Genomic DNA, 19,921 nt, shown 5'->3' on the forward strand with positions numbered 1-19,921 from the left:
AGGCAAAAGAGACAATTTCCCTATCCTCCCCTCACCTGCGCCAAATTAATTATATATGTTGCTCTTGTACTGTATGTGGTCGCTACAAGACTGACAATATACCTTGACTTGTAAGACTATCAAAATATTTTCCAAATACTACTTTTTTTCTGATACTCAAGTTGAATGTTATTATAGAGCCAAGAAAAAGCTCACAATGAATATCACATTTTCAGGAAAGGAAGGAGTTAGATGAAATTATAATTCAATTGACTAGATGAAAATTGTTTCAAGGGAAGGAAATCTGCATGTCAGAAGGTTTCGGCATCTCAGAGGACAGCCTAGATTCAGGCAATATGAAAAGAGAAAGAGGGTTGATCTGTATTCTCACAAACAACCAGAGTTAATCAAATTTTCCTAAACTGATTAATAGAAACAAAAGAAGAAGCAGGGCTCCCTGTAACTGCTCTGAATATTAACTTGAAAACTGTAATCTCAAGATGACCCTCAGTCCTCGCAAAGCTAAATTCTCAGTGACACTGGATTTTTAACCTTCCCTGGAGGTGGCAGCAAAGGGGGAAGAAAGAGAGAAGCCACTATTTCCTTCACTTGCAGAGACACGGAGAAAGGAAGAAGAGATAGCACCAGGTGATGTCTGAGGAAAGAAGGAGAATGAAGCATTTCAGAGGAAGTTGAGAATCATCAAATTTTTTATTTACAGCAACGAGGAGAAATTTTAAATCCTTCTATGCAGAATATGCTCACTCTAGAAGTTGAAGCAATATCTACTTGAGCATGCTCAACTATGAGAAAATAAATCCTTCTCTTTTGCCCCTTCTGACTTTGATGCTTTTTTCTTGTAATTTCCACTTATCTGAGTAAAATCACTACTTGCTTTTCTGAAATATTTAGTGCTGTTTCTCAGTATACAAAGCCAAACCAGATGAAAGATATTTCCAAGAGGAAGAAATAACAATAAAGCACTGCTCCACACAGGTATCTTTGAAGAACTTAAAAACAAAGACATCTCAGGATCCCAAACAATAAGATGTCTTCTTCAATAATCTGAACGCTTCTGTTTGAGGAAAGTTGTCAGATGAGAGATCCCTATTAGTGAGTATTTTCAGTGTTCCCCTGAGAAGAGGCAGACAATGAAATTACAATTCATGACTTTGGGAAAACTGCTGTCACGAAAAGCTAATGATATCACCATACTGTGTGAGATATTAGTACATTACCTATAAATATACTTTACAGGAATACTGGACCACCACCAGAGTCCATGTACACAGATCTTGTCTGGAATCTCTATAAGACAATACACCTCTGCTTTTCCTTCAAGACATTGATTTGAGCTATTTTACTTCTTTTTTCTTCAGTTTTGTCATTAATCTTACAAGAATTTCCAGAGACATTTCCATATTAACATACTTGTCATTTTTAAAGCGAAGCACAAGAACATTTCCATTTTTAGAGGATACGTAGAGCAATGTATTCCTTCTATTAAAATACTTTGCAGACTCATTTTCTTCCAGTACGCATCTGATGCATTTAGGTCCCAAACCTGCAATGAGCACAGATGCAGGGGTCTGCCCACACACAGCAGGAAAAGGGCCATAATTCTGACTCATCTGGTAATTTATGCTTCTATACTGGTGTTACAATAATGTTAATATTGCATGAAAATATTTCTATAACACTTATAATATTTGTCAAAAAATAGTACTCAGAAATTGTCAAATTGCCACCATCATTCCTACATGATCAGAATATCTCATCTTCCAGTAGGCTGCACTGGCAAGGGCATGTAGGAACGCAGCAAACGTAGCACACACACTTTGGTATTGCCACTGTTTGTAATGACCTGAGCCACACACAGAGCTCAGAGGGGCAAGGAGACAACATGCCAGCAAATAAAAATATCCAACTAAGTTGCTGTGAAATGCCTCCAAATTCCATGGCATAAAATGCTTTGCCTGCTGCCAACCATGCAGTTAGCAGCAGACCTTTAAGGTCTACCACCACTGTTTCTTGTTAAAGTGTACATTCAGCTCATGTTCTCATAGAAACGCAAAAGATAACCACAACTCTCAGAAAGTGCTTAGCAAGTAAAACCAATAAATTTACACTGACCTATGTGTAGCAATGACTATACAGCACAGGTCTAATGTATAAGCAGGACAAGTCATATGTAGAATAAACATGGGAGTTTTACATTTATATATATATACACTTGGTCTCAACTAGGATAAATTTAAAACTTGAGACCAAAATTTAAACTTTTGAATGGTATTCCTACTATCTCATTTAATCAATTAATTTGATCAAACTAAGAAATGTCCCCCACTAATTTTTTTCTTTTTTTTCACCTGTAGCATCCATTTAATCCATGATGAAATATATGATATAGGAAGTTTTGAAATTTTTACTTGGATGCACACAGCCAAATGTATGCAAGTTTGCCAGTTTGATTTCCTTTTGTATACTGTCTTCCGTGCCTGCATTTTAGATATCTTTAATCTTTTGTCATTAAGTATACTAGGAGTTACACAAATCCAGCCCCTAAACTCCCAGTAAGCAGTGATGGAATTGCTGGGATGTATTTCTTTTTATTCTATGCCAAGAACACAAAAAAAAAGGTTCTCAGAAAAAAAAAATCAACAAACCAAAAACCCACAGGATGGTCTTAAACTGCAGATCAAACTAAAAGGAAATAAGAAAATGCAGAGGCAGTGGAAACATGAACAAGTACCCTGAAATTCAGTTGTGTGAGGATGGGGTATGTGGGGCCACAGTGAAGCTGGAACTGAAGCTGACAAGAGATGCAAAGAATAACAGCAAGGCCTTCTACAGGATATTAACCAGAAAATGAAGATCAAAGAAGGTGAACCACCAGATAAACAATGCTGGAAAACTCTAAACAGTGGATGAAGAGAAGGCTGAGGTGCTCAGCAAATTTTTTGCCTCAGTATTCAACGGCAAGCTGTCAATGGGGTGGACTTCAAGATGGGGACTGGGAGAACAAAGCACTTCCCACTGAAAGTTGAGATCAGGTTCAAGATCACCTGACGAACCTGAGCATACGTAAGTCTATGGGACACAATTAGGGCATCCCGGAGTCCTGAGAGAATTGTCTGATGTAGTTGCCAAGCCATTCTCTGTGATATTTGAAAGGTCATGGTAGTCAGATTAAGTCCCATGTGACTGGGAAAGGAAAACACTGTACCCTCTTTTGAAAGAAGGACCCTGGGAACTACTGACCGGTCAGCCTCCCCTCTGTGCCTGGAAAGGTCATGGAACAGATTCTCCCAGAAGCTGTGCTAAAGCACATGGAGGTCAGGGAGGGGATTGGGACAGCCACCACAGCTTCACCAAGGACAATTTCTGCCTGACCAGCCCAGTGGCCTCCTATGAAGGAGTGACTGCACTGGTGGACAAGGGATGGGCTGCAGATGGACTTTATCTGGACATTCTGTAAAGCCTTTGATGTGGGTCCACACCACATCCTTCTCTCTAAATTGGAGACAGAAGGATTCAATGGGTGGACTGCTAGGTGGATGAGGAATTGGTTGGATGGTCACATCCAGAGGCTTGTGGTCAATGGCTCTGAATCCCGATGGACATCGCTGACAAGTCCTGTCCATTAGGAGATTGTACTGGGACCAGTGTTACTTATTATCTTCATTAGTGACAGAAACAAAGGGATTGAGTGCACCCTCAACACATTTACAGATGACACCAAGCTGAATGGTGTGGTCGACACACCTGAAGGACAGGATGGCATCCAGAGGGACCTGGACAAGCTCGAGAATTGGGCCTGCGAGAATCTCATGTGGTTCAACAAGACCAAGTGCAAGGTGCTGTACCTGGGTCAGGGCAATCCCTGGTACCAATCCAGTCTGGGGAAGGAACAGATCTAGGGCAGATCTAGATCTGCTGTGAAGGACAATCACTGCTAACCCATGTGTTGCTGCTGGAGAAGGAGCTGGACCTGACCCAGCAATGTGGCTTTGCAGCCCCAAAAGCCAGTTGTATCCTGGGCTGCATCCAAAGCAGAGTGGCCAGCAGGGCCAGGGAGGTGATCCTGCCCCTCTCCTCTGCTCTGGTGAGATCCCACCTGCACTGCTGCCTCCAGCTCTGGGGTCCCCAGCACAGGAAGGACCTGTTGGAGCAGGTCTAGAGGAGGGCCACCAAGTAAATTGGAGAGATTGAGCACCTCTCCTATGTGGAAGGACTATGAGAGAAATGAGACTGTTCAGCCTCACCTTCCAGGATCTAAAGGGAATCTTCAAGAAAGCTGGAGAAGGACTTTTTACAAGTATATAGTGACAGGGCAAAAGAGAATGGCTTTAAACTGAGAGTAGGTTAAGATCAGATTTTGCAAAGAAATTCTTCACTGTGAGGTTTGTGAGGCACTGGCACACATTGCCCAGAGAAGTTCTGGATGTGCCATCCCTAGAAATGTTCACGACCAGGCTGGATGCGCTTTAAGCAACCTGACCTAGGAGAAGTAAGTTTGGAACGAAGTGATCTTTAAGGTCCCTTCCAATCTAAGCCATTTGATCACTCTACAGCTGAAGCAAAACTCTTGCTTTGAATGACTGAGATGAGTTTATTAAAAGAATCTTTAACACACTCAAAGGGCAGACCTAAGTATAAAAGACTTGTGTGTGTGAATGCATGCATGTGGCAGAGTGGGAAGATGTAGATATGTATGTTACTGGATAAAACAAGATCATATTTGGGAAGAAAATAAAACAGATGCAATTTCTGTGGTCTTGAAATCTTCTCTTGGAAAGGACAAATCATTCAACTCTTACAGATCCTTCCCAAGTTTTGCAATGTCACTCAAGCCATAACACAATGAAGAACATTGAGTGCTTCTTTTACTTCCTCCTCAATTATTAGAAACCCTTCTCTGATTCATTTCTGCCCACATGAAATTACAAATAAACCAAACCAAATAAGGCAACACCTTTTCCTACCACTAGGTGAGCTGCAGCCCTCTGATGTGCAAACACAATCATTGTCATTATACTTTGAGGGTCCAAATGCCAAGGGAGCTGTAGTGCAAGGAGGAATGCAGAAAAGGTTACTTACAGGCTCATCATTCTGAAGCTAGATGATTACAAGTTGTTGCTGTAGTTTATTAGTTCTTCAATCAGTCAAAGTCATTACTTGACTTTTTTACTGACTTGCATTAAATTAAGATTGCTTGAAGGCATATGGAGCAATTTACCTTACATGAACTAAATGAATTAACAAAATTGCACATGGAGAAACCATTATCTGATCCCTGGTTGCAATACTTCACACTTCTTTAGCATCTGTCGTGCAAGATCTTAAAGCATTCAGAAGCCAAAATCTTCTAAAGATGAGTCCTACCTTGCTCAGAGGTTACTGCTTGCACAGGTTTGTGTCTACCTCTCCCTGAGGGTGTCTGTGAGGCCTGTAGAGGTCCAAGGTCATATTCACAACAAAAGTCTGAAAGTTTGAAAAGAGCAGATCTGCAGGCACAGGTTCATGCATGGCTGGCAAGGGGCACTAGGAGGGATGTGGGGACCAAATGCACAAGCAGAGCATTCTCCTTACACATCTCCACAGCTCTGCTTGCATAGGTCTTATGGCACTTGACAGGGAAAGCACTTGAGAGCAGAGTTTCTGCAAATGGCTGTATTTGAGACAACTGTTTTGGGAAGGGCAGACACACCCACCCATCGTGCTCCACTTATCCACACACACATATCTTTGGATTACTGTATCCCTTTTCATTTCCTGCAAACAAGTTTGTCCTTTCTTTTTCTCAATGTACTGTAAGAAGATAAAATTGAAAATTAAGGAAATTAATAAATAAGAAAGACTAAGCACATTTGTTAGGATTGTTTGGCCACAAGGGAGTCAAAATAGCAGTGTCCATCATAGGGTGACACATTATGAGGCTTCATGAATGTAAAAGCCATGGTCTCACAAAGAGAAGCATTCCTCCAAGGAGTGTAGACAGGGAACTGTGGGCAGAGGATTGAATTTTGCACGCTTTTAACTACTGGTATTTCACTTCCAACACTGAGCTCCCTTAGTAAGAGATGAAATTCTCAAGGTGTGACACTGAAGAAGACTCAGGATGGTGAAAGCTGAGGATAAATCTCTGTATTTCTGAGTGTCAATGTCATATCTGTAGAGTTGATTGCAATGTCTGAAACAATCCAGAACTGCACAGGTACAATGCTGACATAAAGCTTTAATAATTCTATCCTCTTTTATATGCAAATTATTTTCTGCACATCACAGAATCTCATCCAATGACCTGATTTCATACACTGATATTTCTGAACTAATTTACATAAATACACAGGTGGAGGCACACACACACACACACATATATATATGTATGTACACATTATATAAAACACACTTAAACATACCACGGAAAGACTGTAGAAATTGCCAGTAAGGAGTGGTCAAGACCCTCCTTATAGATATGATGAGTGACGTGATAACACTTTGCATCAAAAACAGATTTTAGGATTCAAATTTACATTCTTCTTGCAAGACCCTTAGCCATCAGGATCTAGAGTATCTGGATATATTCTCTCCCACAGCTGATGCAGCTGATATAAAAAATACTGAACTTGCTAACTCAGTGTAGTTGAACTTATCGAATTGACTCCATGGCTCACTAGTCAAGACATATACTTAGGAACCTGAATGATTCAATCAGAGAATGATTTGGGGGTTTTGTTCTTTGGCTTTGGTTGTGGGGGTTTTATCAGAGGGGAATATGAGTGCAAATTTTATGATTAAGCACAATTCTAAAATACACTATTTTTTGCCACTGTGTATCCAAACTTTCTTCTTTTCCACCTAGGGACAATATCCCAAAGAACAGCAACCAGCACACACACAGCAGTACTGCTCAGAGGGTGTGTCTTATTCTTTTTAGTCTACATGCACTACGTGACACAGCAGGGCAAACATTCAGAAGGGTTCGGTTTTTCTTTCAGACACCAACACAAGTCTGATTTCACAAGTATCTGGCCTGCTAAGTGAGCACTGGCGCTGACTCCTTGGAAAAACGAAGGCAAGGAAGGGACAGGCACCCCTATGTGTTTGCAAAGTTCAGCAGACTCCTGCAATTCAGCATGCTAGTGGTTTTATCAAAGCTACAGCACATGGGTAGATACCACCTTACAAGTAGATATCATATTACCACAGCACTCTCAGCAGAGGCATTCAGTACATTCAGCATTTAATTTCTCTTTCAGAAACAGCACAATTGCACTGCAAGTGGTGAGGAGAGTGCCTACTGACTTCAGTGGGCAAAGGATATCACCATGAGTCTCTGCAGAGAGTATCACACTTAACACACAACACTTTTCATATTTGTCATGATATATTACAAGGTAAACTTTCATTGTTTATTCACTATTAGATTTTTCAGAGACAGAAAATACAGTCAATAAATGAAATACAACAGAATATCCTTTTTAAAAAGCCTAAACAAATATCAGCTCTTATTAATAGGCTGTCTTTCTTTCCTTCCACAACACCACATTCCAGGATATTTTGAGTGATTTGAGTTCAATTTTCATTGAAGTGGAAGACTCAAGGGTGTCCATATAATGTAATTTAATAAGTACATTGGAAAGAAAATATTAACCCTTCCACTCTGTCTACAATCTATTCCTACATTATAAAATATTTAGCTGCAGAACACTGATATTTTAATTTAAGATAAAACTCAAAAACATCTTAATTTGAAAATAACTGGTATTTAATTGTATGTATATTTAGCCATTTGTGAATTCCTATAAGTTAAACTAATACAACTGACCACTTACTATGTTTGAGTGGATTTCTTCGGAAAGTTTTAGTAACCAGCTTTGAAATATTTCTCTTAGAATCACAGAATCCTTTTAGATTGAAAAAGACAATTTAAGATTCTCAAGGCCAACCATTAAACTATTCCAGCCAAAACCAGCACACTCAGCACTTGCTAAGTCCACCACTAAACCATGTCCCTAAGAACTGCATCTACCACACATCTTTTCAATACCTCTAGGAATGATGGTGATTCAACCACTTCACCTCCCCATGCAGCCTGTTCCAGTGTTTGACCACCCTTTCAATGCAGAAATTACTCCTAATATCCAATGTAAACACCTCCCCAACATATCTTGAGGTCACTTCCCCTTCTCCTATTTCTTATTACCCAGAAGAAGAGGCCAACCTCCACCTGGCTGCAGCCTTCTTTCAGGCAGTTGTAGGGAGGGATAAGATCACCCTTGAGCTTCCTTTTCTCCAGGCTAAACACCCCAAGCTCCCTCAGCTGCTCCTCACAGGATTTGTGCTCCAGACCCTTCATCAGCTCTGCTGCCCTTCTCTGGACTCACTCCAGCACCTCAAAGTCCTCCCTGTAGTGAGGGGCCCAAAACTGGACACAGCTCTCAAGGTGTGGCCTCACCAGCACCAAGTACAGGGGGACAATCAGTGTCCCGGTCCTGCTGGCCACATTATTGCTGACTCAGGCCAGGATGGCATTGGCCTTCTTGGCCACCTGGGCTCACACTGGCTCATACTCAGCCGCTGTCAACCAACACCTCAAGGTCCTTTTCCCTGCGTGGCTTTCCAGCCACTGTGCCCCAGCCTGTAGCATTGCATGGGGTTGAATGGTTTGTTGAATAAACAGTGACTAAGAAAATTGTTTCTAAGCAGTTATGGATGGGGCAATATGTCATTAAGTTTAGAACAGAGCATACTGGTATTGCAGAGATAGCTGAAAGAATTGTTTTCAACTTCTTGACTTCAGAGGAAAACAGTTTCCTTCATAGGCAAAGAGAACTAGGTAGGTCCTATGAACCAAATATTAAACAAATGATTCTACATAAAATTTCCTTACCTAAATTATTCCAGTGTGTTTGCTGTACACAGGGAACATAGGGACATCACTGTTGCTATCTTGTAAGTAAGGCACTCATCAAATGCACCACCAGAGACAATTTCCCTCTCTAGATTTGCCTTCTCAAATCCTTTCTTCATGTAATACCTTTGCAGTGGTTACTCCCTATTTCTTGCAGTTTATTGTAAAAAAGCATTCCCTACTGTTATACTGACTTTTCAGCTTTGGAGAGGCAGTACATCGTGTTCTGACAATTGTCACCAAGGGTCTCATTCCACCCTAACATAAGGTAGTCATCACTTAAAAGTAAAAAGGAAGGGGTTTGTTAGGAAGATAAAAAATACACTCTTCAAAACAAATTTGGTTTTCTCTGTAGCTTATAACTAGCTTATTTACACCTATGCAAATATTTGTCTAAAACCAAATAAAACTCCAACAGGTACCCGGCTGCTAGAGCAATAGCATAGGGGGTCACAGTAACACATCATTAAGTCTCTTCAGTGCAATTAGTGTTTTGATAGATATAACTCTCTTTATCCTAATAATATTCTTTTGTAGCTTTGTCTGGGAAGTGAATGCAGTCACTTCTGATGCCACCTAGCACTGTGCACCTGGAGATTTCAAGGACATCTCTCCTTCCCAGGTCATGTCCTAAATGATGACTGCATGTAAGGCCTACATAAATATACATGAATATTTCTAGAGCTGTGTATCAGGGCACTCTGCATCTACTTCCTCTCTCAATTTTCTTCTATCAGATATTGTTGGGACTAATTCCACTAAATTATTTAAAAATACATTAGTAATAGGCATACTGCTTCAATTTGTGCAGAATTCAGGAATAAAATAAAAACCCTAACAGCCCTCCTTTGAAGTTATAAGAGCAGATTTTAAGAAGTTCAGACCATCCTAGAAAATAGGAAAACACATGTATATTCAACCCCTCTTTTATAACAAGGATCAATAAAGTCATTATAACCCCTCTTTTACAACAATCTCAATAAAGTGATTGAGAGCATCTGGAGCCATTGAGCTTTACCTGTCAATACCCCAGCAGTAAAAAGTTCATGAGTCTGTTACTAGTCACAGGCAACTCTAACAGGTTCCTCAGGAAAAAAACACATTTTGGGTCCTCTTCTGATCCCAGCTTGGCCAAACATAAAGATTGTATCTAAGCAACTCTCACCTTATCCTGGCATGACTTATCAAAGCTATTTCTAAGTGGTTTGGTTATTTCATCTTCATTAAAGATTGACCTACAAATTCCTTATTTGTTTCATTAGAAACAAAATACTTTTTAGCATGTTTGGAAAGGGGCTATTTTTGGGAATACAAAGACACAGCTGTTCCTTTTACAGTTACAACAGAAGGATGCTTGCTGTTTAAAATGTGCATGGTGTTACACACAGCTGCTTGCCTCAGCCAAAGGTGTGGTGTGATTGGAGGAAGGATGGGAGTCTCAAGAGCAACAGCTTTCTCAGTCTCTAGCAGATTGTTCTTTGAGGAGCTGAGACTACACAAAAAAAAGCAGGAATTGTCAGAACAAGAGGGCTGAGGCTATGGAGAAGAGAGGATATCAAGCTGGACATGAAGAAAAGTAAATGGGAAAGAACATGAGTACAGAAACAACGTGTGATGAAAGATGAGGTTAAGATGACAGATGGCAAGCAGAAATGCACCATGGCTTATATCTGTGCCAGAAACCACTACAAGGTTTAATACAAGGATGCCAGCTATAGAATCATATATATGCATATTTTATATATTATATATTATATATTATATATACACACGCGCATTCAGAAAAATGCTTTGGAAGGCATTTAAACAATACCTGGACAGAGGTTTCCCCATCCCTCTGTTCCCTCAGCCACTGGTTACCAAACTACATTAATGAAGCAAGCCTCCACCCCAAACATGTTCACTTGAAACCAGCAGTAGCAAGTATCTTTCTCCCTGCTCCTTCTGGGCTTGTAGAAAACAAACACTCTTATGCATATTTTCCATGCCAGCCAAAAGGAAAACTTGGTGGCGAATTGAAAATATGGGGGAATTGCTGAACAAACAGCACACTAAAATATTTAGCAAATTGTGAAGGACTTTCAGAAGACTCCAGCTAGCACTTCTTAACATGCTGTATTTTTAAATAAATCATCATCTTAAAATAGAGCAATGTATGAAAAAAAAAATCTGGACAGAGGCTAGTAAAAGGCCCAAACTCTTCCCATTTCCATAGCATCCTTCATTCCCTCACTACCAAAGCATCCACTCTTATCTCTGCTTCTTACAGTTGTAAAAATGTATGCAAACACTAATGGAACAAGTGATTGCAAAATCCAATTTTCCTGCTCCTCATACAAATTTCCAATACACCAAAACACCCACCTATGCTATCTTACTCACAGCAGGAAAGCCCATGTGCTAGCTGCTACAAAATATATTTCAAAATACAAACTTGGACCTCTAAACACACTTAGACACACACACCACCACAGACCATTCAAAACAAAGAGATCAATTAATATGCTCCTAAGATTCTGTTCCATCACCATACTGTACTTTTTAAAATATCAACTTCTAGGATTATTTAATGTTTTAGATATTATATTTCTAATAAAATCCCTGCACTTACTAAGCCATCAAGTACTATACCCAGTACTTCATTTTCACTGCAGAATAAAACAAGAAGGAAAACGAAAGTGTGAGCACTATAAATTAACAATGGAGGCAAAAAAAGGACTAAAGGCAATGAGAACTCACTGGGTCCTTTAGAAGTCCATTGCCAGAGTCACAAACTGATATCTTTTTCACAGATTAAATATTTTGCCTCACACTTCTATTACTTTTTCATGCATTTTTCTGTTGTTCCAGACATTAAATTCTCTGGACATTGCTAAGTAAACCCTTCAAAAAGCTGACACAGTTTCATGGCTCCTTACAGGAGCTCTGAGGAACTCAAGGTTTTTAACCTTTAAATGAGACACTTAGTCACAAGTTCCTATTATCATCAAAATACCATCAGTATAAAAACACACACATGTATATATATGTATATTCCCTTAGCTGAGTGCAACACGGTGTACATTTGTTAATCTGCAGCATGCCCTCCCTGTTTTTTTTAAACAGAAAAATTAAGAAAATTCCTTGATATGTGCAGAACATGTTTCTCATATGCAAAGACTATCATTGGCTATGAGAAAGGAATTTTTGCAAGCACCACTGCTTAAACTTCTGAGCCACTTGTTAAACCGCTGAAAGCCTGTAAGGGCTTATGGCTTCTAAAACAACCACTAATTTTTCAGTAGCTTCCTGTACTTCAGGGCACAGAAGACTGAAACAGCTGTACTTGGAAAGAAAATTGTATTTTGGAGTATGCACTTTTTATACACTAAACCAAGGTTTATGGTGTTTGATTAAGGGCCAAATAAGGTCTAGAAAGTAGAGAAACCATTAATTCTAATACAATTTGAATTCTACATTTTAATACAGCTTTACTTTAAGAAGCAAGGCCCACAGAAAAAGAATATTAAAAAAAGAGAAGATCCCTTTGAGGAACTATTTTAGTTTTCCTTTTTAAGCAGACAAAAGAAGATCTTCATATTAAATGCCTCATGAAGAAGTGGGGCCTTGGTTTCAAGCTTTCAGTGAACTAAAACAATAGGGAAAATTAACAAGATGTCAACAGTATTTTTTAAATCTCTCTTTTTAAAGTTGGAGAAGCACTAATTCTTAGTGTTATCTGCAGATCCTGTGTGGCTAAAAAAAGTATTAAAATCACCTCTTTTCTGTATATTGATTAAATTTGTATATATAAAAGTCTGCAAAAAAGGTTTGTAATAACTCCCTTTTTTGGATGATTTGAAAATTAAATTATATTTTAAAAAAACAAAAAACTTGCACTTATAGAGGAACTGAACAAAGCAGTCCATTATCAGAAGAACTACATGGCCACCTTGACGAGCACGGAAAACTGCTTTGGGGATGACATTTTTCTGAAGGCAGAACCCCAAAAGGCAAACTCATGACACTCCACCAGTGCAGTAGGGATCTCCATTCAAAAAATAGCAGATATTGCCACTTCCTATAGTACGGGCTTGAGTAACATTAAAAATAGGAACTAGAGGAAAATGAAATATCATGGTATAGAGGACCAAGCCTGCACAATCATGTAAGAAATAACAATTTACCTTTAGATGAATAAATAGTGCAAATCTGCGCTGTTTAACAATTCAAAGATGACCAAAGAGCAGTACATGAATTAGCACTGATTGTCCCCTGTACTCGGCACTGGTGAGGCCACACCTCAAATCCTGAGTCCAGTTTTGGGCCCTTCACTGCAGGAAGGACATGAGGTGCTGGAGAATGTCCAAAGAAGGGCAATGGAGCTGGTGAAGGGTCTGGAGCACAAGTCCTGTGAGGAGCAGCTGAGTGAGCTGGCAGTGTTTTGTTTGGAGAAAAGGAGGCCCAGGAGAGACCTTATGGCTTTCCACAACTGCCTGAAAGGAGGCTGTAGCCAGGTGGAGGTTGGCCTCCCCTTCTGGGTAACAAGAAAGAAGACTCCTAAGAGAAGACGAAGTGGCCTCAAGATATGTTGGGGGATGTTTACACTGGATATTAGGAATGACTTCTTCATGAAAAGGGTTGTCAAGCATTGAGCTAGACTTTCCAGGTAAGTGATGGAGTCACCATCTCAAGAGATATTGAACAGATGTGGGACTCAGGGACATGCCTGAGTGGTGGACTTGGCAGTGCTGGGTTAAGTTGGACTCAATGATCTTGAAGGCCTTCTCCAATCCCAATGATTCTGTGATTCTTCTTGTGGAGGGAATTTTAATGCAAATTGAGTTTTGTTAAACATGCTGCCAGCTCATGCAGGAAAAATATTCCCTGCCATCAAACACTGAAGCATGAAATTTCAAGAAGAAATGTTGGTCACTAGCTGTTCCAGACGTGCATGCAGCCTCAAATAACTTCACAATATGTGGGGAACCCACCTATTATATCCACACCATGGGATCCTTTCCTCTTTGGGTACATTACAGCTGCATGGCTGGATGTACCAAAGTACAAGGCCCAAACTCTTCCCATTTCCATAACATTCTTCATTTCCTCACTACCACAGTATCCACTCTTATCTCTGCTTCTTTGGACAGAAAATGCAAGTGGAGAGATTCAAGGATATTCTCAGCAACACATTTTGTTAAATGACAAAATTATGTCTATGTGGAAGATGTGTTACCTAACTGAATTAGGTAACTGAGATAACTACATCAAACTTCTGAGTTTAAAAGCAGCAAACTTGAACCTTTCCCATGAGCTCAAAGTGTTGAACTTGCTGTTAAACTATCATTGTAAAATAGCAATCCCTAGTACCAGGTATCATATACAAGAGATTTATATCTTTCTTTGTCACCATTATTTATTATATATGAATATTTGTATTCATATCTGATTCTTAAGAAATTATCACCCTGAGCAAAGAATAAGGCTTCACTATGCAGGAGGTAGCAGGCCAGACAGCATCCCAGACAGAGTCTGTATTCTGGCACAGAGGGTGAAGTCAGATCCAGCTGCAGACATCAATGAATCTGGTTATCTGGATTTTTTATTGTTATTGCTTTGTCTTGCAGCAGAGAGCTCTGAAACCTCCACTGAGACCAGGGGTTCTTGGGACCAAAGCCTAGAGATTATCCAAACACATAGGAAAGGAGTGATATTGAGACAAGAAAGAAGACGGACAACTGAAAGGAAGAGAAAAGTATTACTCAATTTAGCAAAAGCAGACCTGAGGTACAGGCAGATTCCAACTTTCCCAGAGTGGCAGCACACACAAGTTAATTGTATCTCAAGTCTCTGTCCAATAACTTAACATCCAGACTGATTTTTTCTTAAAGCGAAATCAAGAAGTATGGATCTCAGAGTAGCACTACCAGAACAATGACAAATTTTCTGATTGATGTGACGGATAATTGCTCTGCCACGTGTTACAGGATTACTAGAAGTCTTACAGCTACAGTTACAGCCAGCATCACAGCAGCACAGTGCACCTCTGCAAAAAAATCAGATACTCTGATTATAATTTCTGGCAAACAAGCAGCCAAATTAGCAAAAGCCCATCACAGTTAGCACTTCTGGCTAAATCCTACCCTCTAAGTTCAACCAAAAGTACTGAAGACATGGGAAATAAACCATTAAATTGTGTTAAAGTGACCCCTCCAGAAGTGCTGGATCCCAGCAAACAATCCAATTGTTGCCTATCCATTGTGGTAGACAACTCAATATCAAGGGCTACTACTGTCCTGGGTTGACTATATGATGCTTTTATCCCCAATCGTCTTGTCTTGTTTATACTGAATAATAAGTTTTACACCTTTAAGACTCTCTTCCAGAGAGTGAAGAGGGGAGGGAAGAAGCGCGCAGTTTGTTTTCAGACTGCACTCACTCCTCCACATTCCTGCTCCTGGACTGTGTTGTCTGCGGACGTACAGACAGCAGGACAGAGCTCCTCTTTTCCCCTTTTTTTTGCTTTTAGTTAGTTTTAGCTAGCTGAGGCAAAGAAGTTCCCTGGACTGTGATTTTTTTTTTTTCCTTTTTCTTGGATCTGTTCAAGCCTGCTCTGGACTGAACACCCAGAAGAGCACTGGCAGCTCCACCTGAGGCCCCTTGGCCGGGCCTGGGCCACGGCATTTCCAGCATCAGAGAGACTGATCAAAAACTGAGTGAGACGAGCTGCAACCAGGGGAGGGGACTGTTCTGAGTTTGGGTTTTTTTTTGGAACAGGGAGAAGTTTTATTGTTTAATATTGTTTGTGTTCTATTGTTTAATAAACAGGTTTCTTTCCACTTTTTCTCCAAGGAGATATTTTCTCCCGAACTGGTTGGGGGGGGGAGGGGGCAATTGAATCTGCTTTCGTAGAGAAGCCCCTTTGGAGGTTATCTCCCAAACTTGCCCTAAACCAGGACAACTACCTTTCAGGTGTTTCACATAAATTAAACTATAGAAAAAAAATGTTTTCAGAAGATTAGTATCATTAATTACCCTACTCTCATGATGGATGACCACCCTGATAGACATCAATGATAAGTGGTGTCCATCAGGCGTCTGTATTGGGACCAGTGTTATTAATGCCTTCATTAATGACAGAAACAGAGATCAAGTGCACCCTCAGCACATTTGCAGATGACACCAAGCTGAATAGTGTGGTCGACACACCTGAAGGACAGGATGGCATCCAGAGGAACCTGGACAAGCTCGAGAATTAATAATTGGGACTGTTCATCCTGGAAAAGAGAAGGCTTTGGGGTGATCTAAGTGCAGCCTTCCAGTACTTAAAGGGAGCCTACAAGAAAGCTGGAGATGGACTTATAAGAGCATGTAGTGACAGGACAAGGGGGAATGGCTTTAAACTGAAAGAGGGCAGGTTTAGATGAGATAATAGTAAGAAATTCTCTGCTTTGAGGATGGTGAGGGACTAGAACAGGTTACCCAGAGAAGTTTTGGATGCCCCACCCCTGAAGTATTCACAGCCAAGTTGAATGGGGCCTTTGAGCAGTCTGGTCCATGGAAGGTGTTCCTGCCCATGGCAGAGGGTATGGAACTTGATGGTCTTTAAAGTGCCTTGCATCCTATTTTATGTTTCTATGATTCTCTGATTCCAAGATATGTGAGTGATCACTACCATATTCTGACTTCTTGAAATTACAAATTCAAAATTAATAGACAAAGGAGCAAGATATCACTGATAAACCTGGTAGCTGATGTAAAGTTTTGTTTCTACAAAAGTGTTTATTCTGTAATTTGGGGAAGAAATACAAAATTGTCAGTCCCAAGCTACAGCATATTACAGATTTGAAATACCCATCTCTTTCTTCCTTTTCTTAGTACAAACCCAAGGTATCCTAGGTTCCTCAACCTTCTTCTCCAACTTAACTTGTGTCTCCCAGCCTCTCCCTCATTTTATCTCACATTCAAGAGCAGGGGGATTTTTTTGGGGGGTGAGCTGCTGCTTCTACAAGTGCACGCTTGTGGTCAGCAGCACTCCATGAATAGTAGCATTTGCTTGTGTAGCTGTGAAGACATGATTGCTTCTATTTCAGTTTAAGATTTCATTGTGCATGCCTTATAAAGCACACTGGGGCAGACACCTGTTTCATATTAAAGCCCACATCCTGTAATCCTTAAGGTCATTCAAAACAACCAAAACTGAAGTTTAGTCCAAGACTGTGTCCTGCTGTCACCCCTCCCAAATATAGCACTGATATACTTCTTTGCTTCTTCCACATCCATCTTCTGGCTGCCAAGATACAATAACACTACTGCTTATCTCTTTCTCATCACTTTGGAAAACTCATTACTTTCTCCAACATGTAAAAAAGAAAGAGCTAGGCCAGCCCAGGAGAGTCAAGGCTTAGTTATGTGTTAATCACAGTATTAATGTGTGGCCATCTTTAATTGTGAAAATAAGATTCACAGTGTAGCCAAATGGGAGTTTCTACACTGGAGGGGAAAAGGCAATAAAGAGCTGGAAATGCTCCTCCTCCCCTTTCCATCTGTTTCAGAGGATGGATCACACAGTGCAGGATCAAGGCAGAGACTTCTATGTTACCTCGATGGGACTTACATGTTCTCTCCACTCCTCTTCCATTGTGCCACAGGGGAGAATGCAGAGAGGAACAGCCAGACGTTCCAGGTGGTGGGATCAGTGCTAGAAGTGGCCAACCAGCCCCATGATACCAAAGCAGGAGTAAAATAAGACTGCCTTAAAGCATCCCAAAGCTTTAAGCTTCCTCATCCCAAATGACACTATGCAGCCTATGAGATTATGCATCAATGTGGTTTATCTTAAAAACTGGAGCAAAGTTTTCTGATGCTAACTCCTCTATATGATAGCCATATGCACAGCCACACACACACCAGGAATACCTCCACAAACTGCCTGGGGATCAAAGAGTTATCCCTACACACCAGAGTGTGGTACTGGGGCAAAAACTACAGAAAAGGGCCAAGGAGTTTCCCCAGCCAAGAGGAGCTGCTGATTTAGCAAAGCAGGGGCATCTACACATTCTGATTAAGGCTTCTACTGTACAGTGAACTCTTTGGCCCCCATTATTCACCCTTCTCCTCACCTGCTGAGGCTTTAGATGTACTTGCCTCAAATATCAACATCCTTTACTCCTTTTTCTTTCCATTTAATCAGTTCTTTTTAGCTCTGTTCTTCACCTACCCAAAAAAGCAGAGATGCCACCTTTAATTAAAGACAAAAACACACAAACACACACCGTTCCCTCAGGCACTGAGTCTGCACAGATTAATATGTACATGCACATAATCTCCAATATGCCAGGCTGGAGATGACAAGGCTGGACAGACACAGGGGACATGGCACCCTGCCTATAAACCCTGAGACTAACAAAACAGATCTACTTGTGCTCTTTAAATCTCATCTCACTCCTCTCTGCTTACTCTGTTTGGAAGGTAATCTCCTGGTTCAGGGCATTTCTAAACTCCACCATACAGCTCCTGTGGTAGCAGGGGCCCTTTCTGAAACAGAGGGGGAATTCTTCTTATGGGTAAAAAGATTAAAGCAAATTCCAAGTACTCAAAGCCAATTCTGGAGCTTCAAAAAAGATCCAAAATTCTAAGACTGAATTAACATAGCAAATTGCTTTGAAAAATAATAATGTGGATTACTACCGTCAGGTTAGGAACTCTAAGATGTGGTTGAGCTTTGGTTTTCAAGTCCTCTGCTACAAACAAGGAGACCTAACCAATCTTTTTTTAAAATCAGACCAGATCTTTTATGTGGATCTATCTTTTAGTGAGAAGGTATGGGGCTGCCAAAGAGTCATCAGATAATGCTATAAAATTATTATTTTCTGGGAATGTTGAATTCAAATGAACTGAGTTGTGCACTTCCTTCTTCAGTCAAACTACTCTCTGTTTCTGGATGCTCTTGCTCTACCACCTGAGCCTGCTGAGATCTGTGAAAGCAGCTCTGCCAAGGCTCAAGTGTCTGAACCTCATGACTCAGACCCTTCTCTTCACAATCTTGAGGCTGGCTTACACTCTGAGGATTTCTAAACCTTTGTGTTTTCTACTTGCCTTCTAATTTATTTATTATCACACTGAAAATAAATGTTCACCTCCTTCTGATTTGTGCGCTTAACCATCTCCAGTTCAAGCCCAAAGGGAAACAGACACATAAATAAGCAAGACCCAGGTCTGCTACCAGAGGATCCATCACTTCTCATTACCCAATTCTCAGTGTGAAGAAGTGCTATTTTACACTTTGTTCTGTACTATACATATAGTCAGCTGCAGCACTCACAGCCTACTTCCTGACTCCCATCCCAACTAACTCCAGCCTACCCCTAACATCTTGCTCCTGTCATATATTCCTCCTCTTCTGATCCCCACTGCCTGTAATCCCCTCTGAGTCCATCTTCTTGTGCCTTAAGGGACAGGTACTTTCTTATAGTTTCCCACTTACTTGTGTCCTTTCCCCTTTCCTGCTGTCCCTCACAATGCCATGACTGCACTCTCATCCTCTCTCTTCATTTCTTTTCTCCCATAGCAACTAAGCAACCACATCTTTTCTAGTGAATAGCCTTGCCAGCACAATGCAAAATGCTGACTATTTTTCAGACTTTTCTCATTAATCTGGTGGTTACCTTCTGAGGGCATTTAAAACACCTTAGCTAACATGAAACTTATGTTTAATGCAATAAAATAAAATAAAGATGTTATCAAAGAATCTCAGTTTCACTGATGGCAGTTTAATGATAATTCACATTGAAAAGGTACTGCTTCTCATGTGGAAGGAAATATGCTCTAACCTCAACAGCCATAATGCAATCTGAGAAATGAAAGATCCCCGAAGGAAAGATAGTGATCTCAAAAATTATACAGGAGGGATCTGAAGTAGCACACTGCTGCACAGGTCTGAAAACCCAGTCAGAATTGCTGACTGAGCTGAAGCCTTTGCCACTGCTGTCTGTGTCCAGCAATGAAATATGAAGGGTCTGGGAACCACTTCCACTTGAGGAA

At 40.5% G+C, this 19,921-nt stretch overlaps 1 protein-coding gene across 1 annotated transcript in view; it reads right to left on the reverse strand.

Moving 5' to 3' along the window:
* The window catches only part of RIMS1 (regulating synaptic membrane exocytosis 1), a 305,714-nt gene that overhangs the window by 269,827 nt on the left and 15,966 nt on the right, over nucleotides 1-19,921 (reverse strand). The window contains exon 5 of the mRNA XM_041410580.1: nucleotides 4,370-4,419. Coding sequence (XP_041266514.1) covers nucleotides 4,370-4,419 — 50 coding nt within the window. The remainder of the gene's footprint in view (nucleotides 1-4,369; nucleotides 4,420-19,921) is intronic.

This window comes from Onychostruthus taczanowskii, unplaced genomic scaffold, assembly GCF_017590055.1.
Source record: "Onychostruthus taczanowskii isolate IOZ18803 unplaced genomic scaffold, ASM1759005v1 scaffold33, whole genome shotgun sequence".
Taxonomy (NCBI): Eukaryota; Metazoa; Chordata; class Aves; order Passeriformes; family Passeridae; genus Onychostruthus; species Onychostruthus taczanowskii.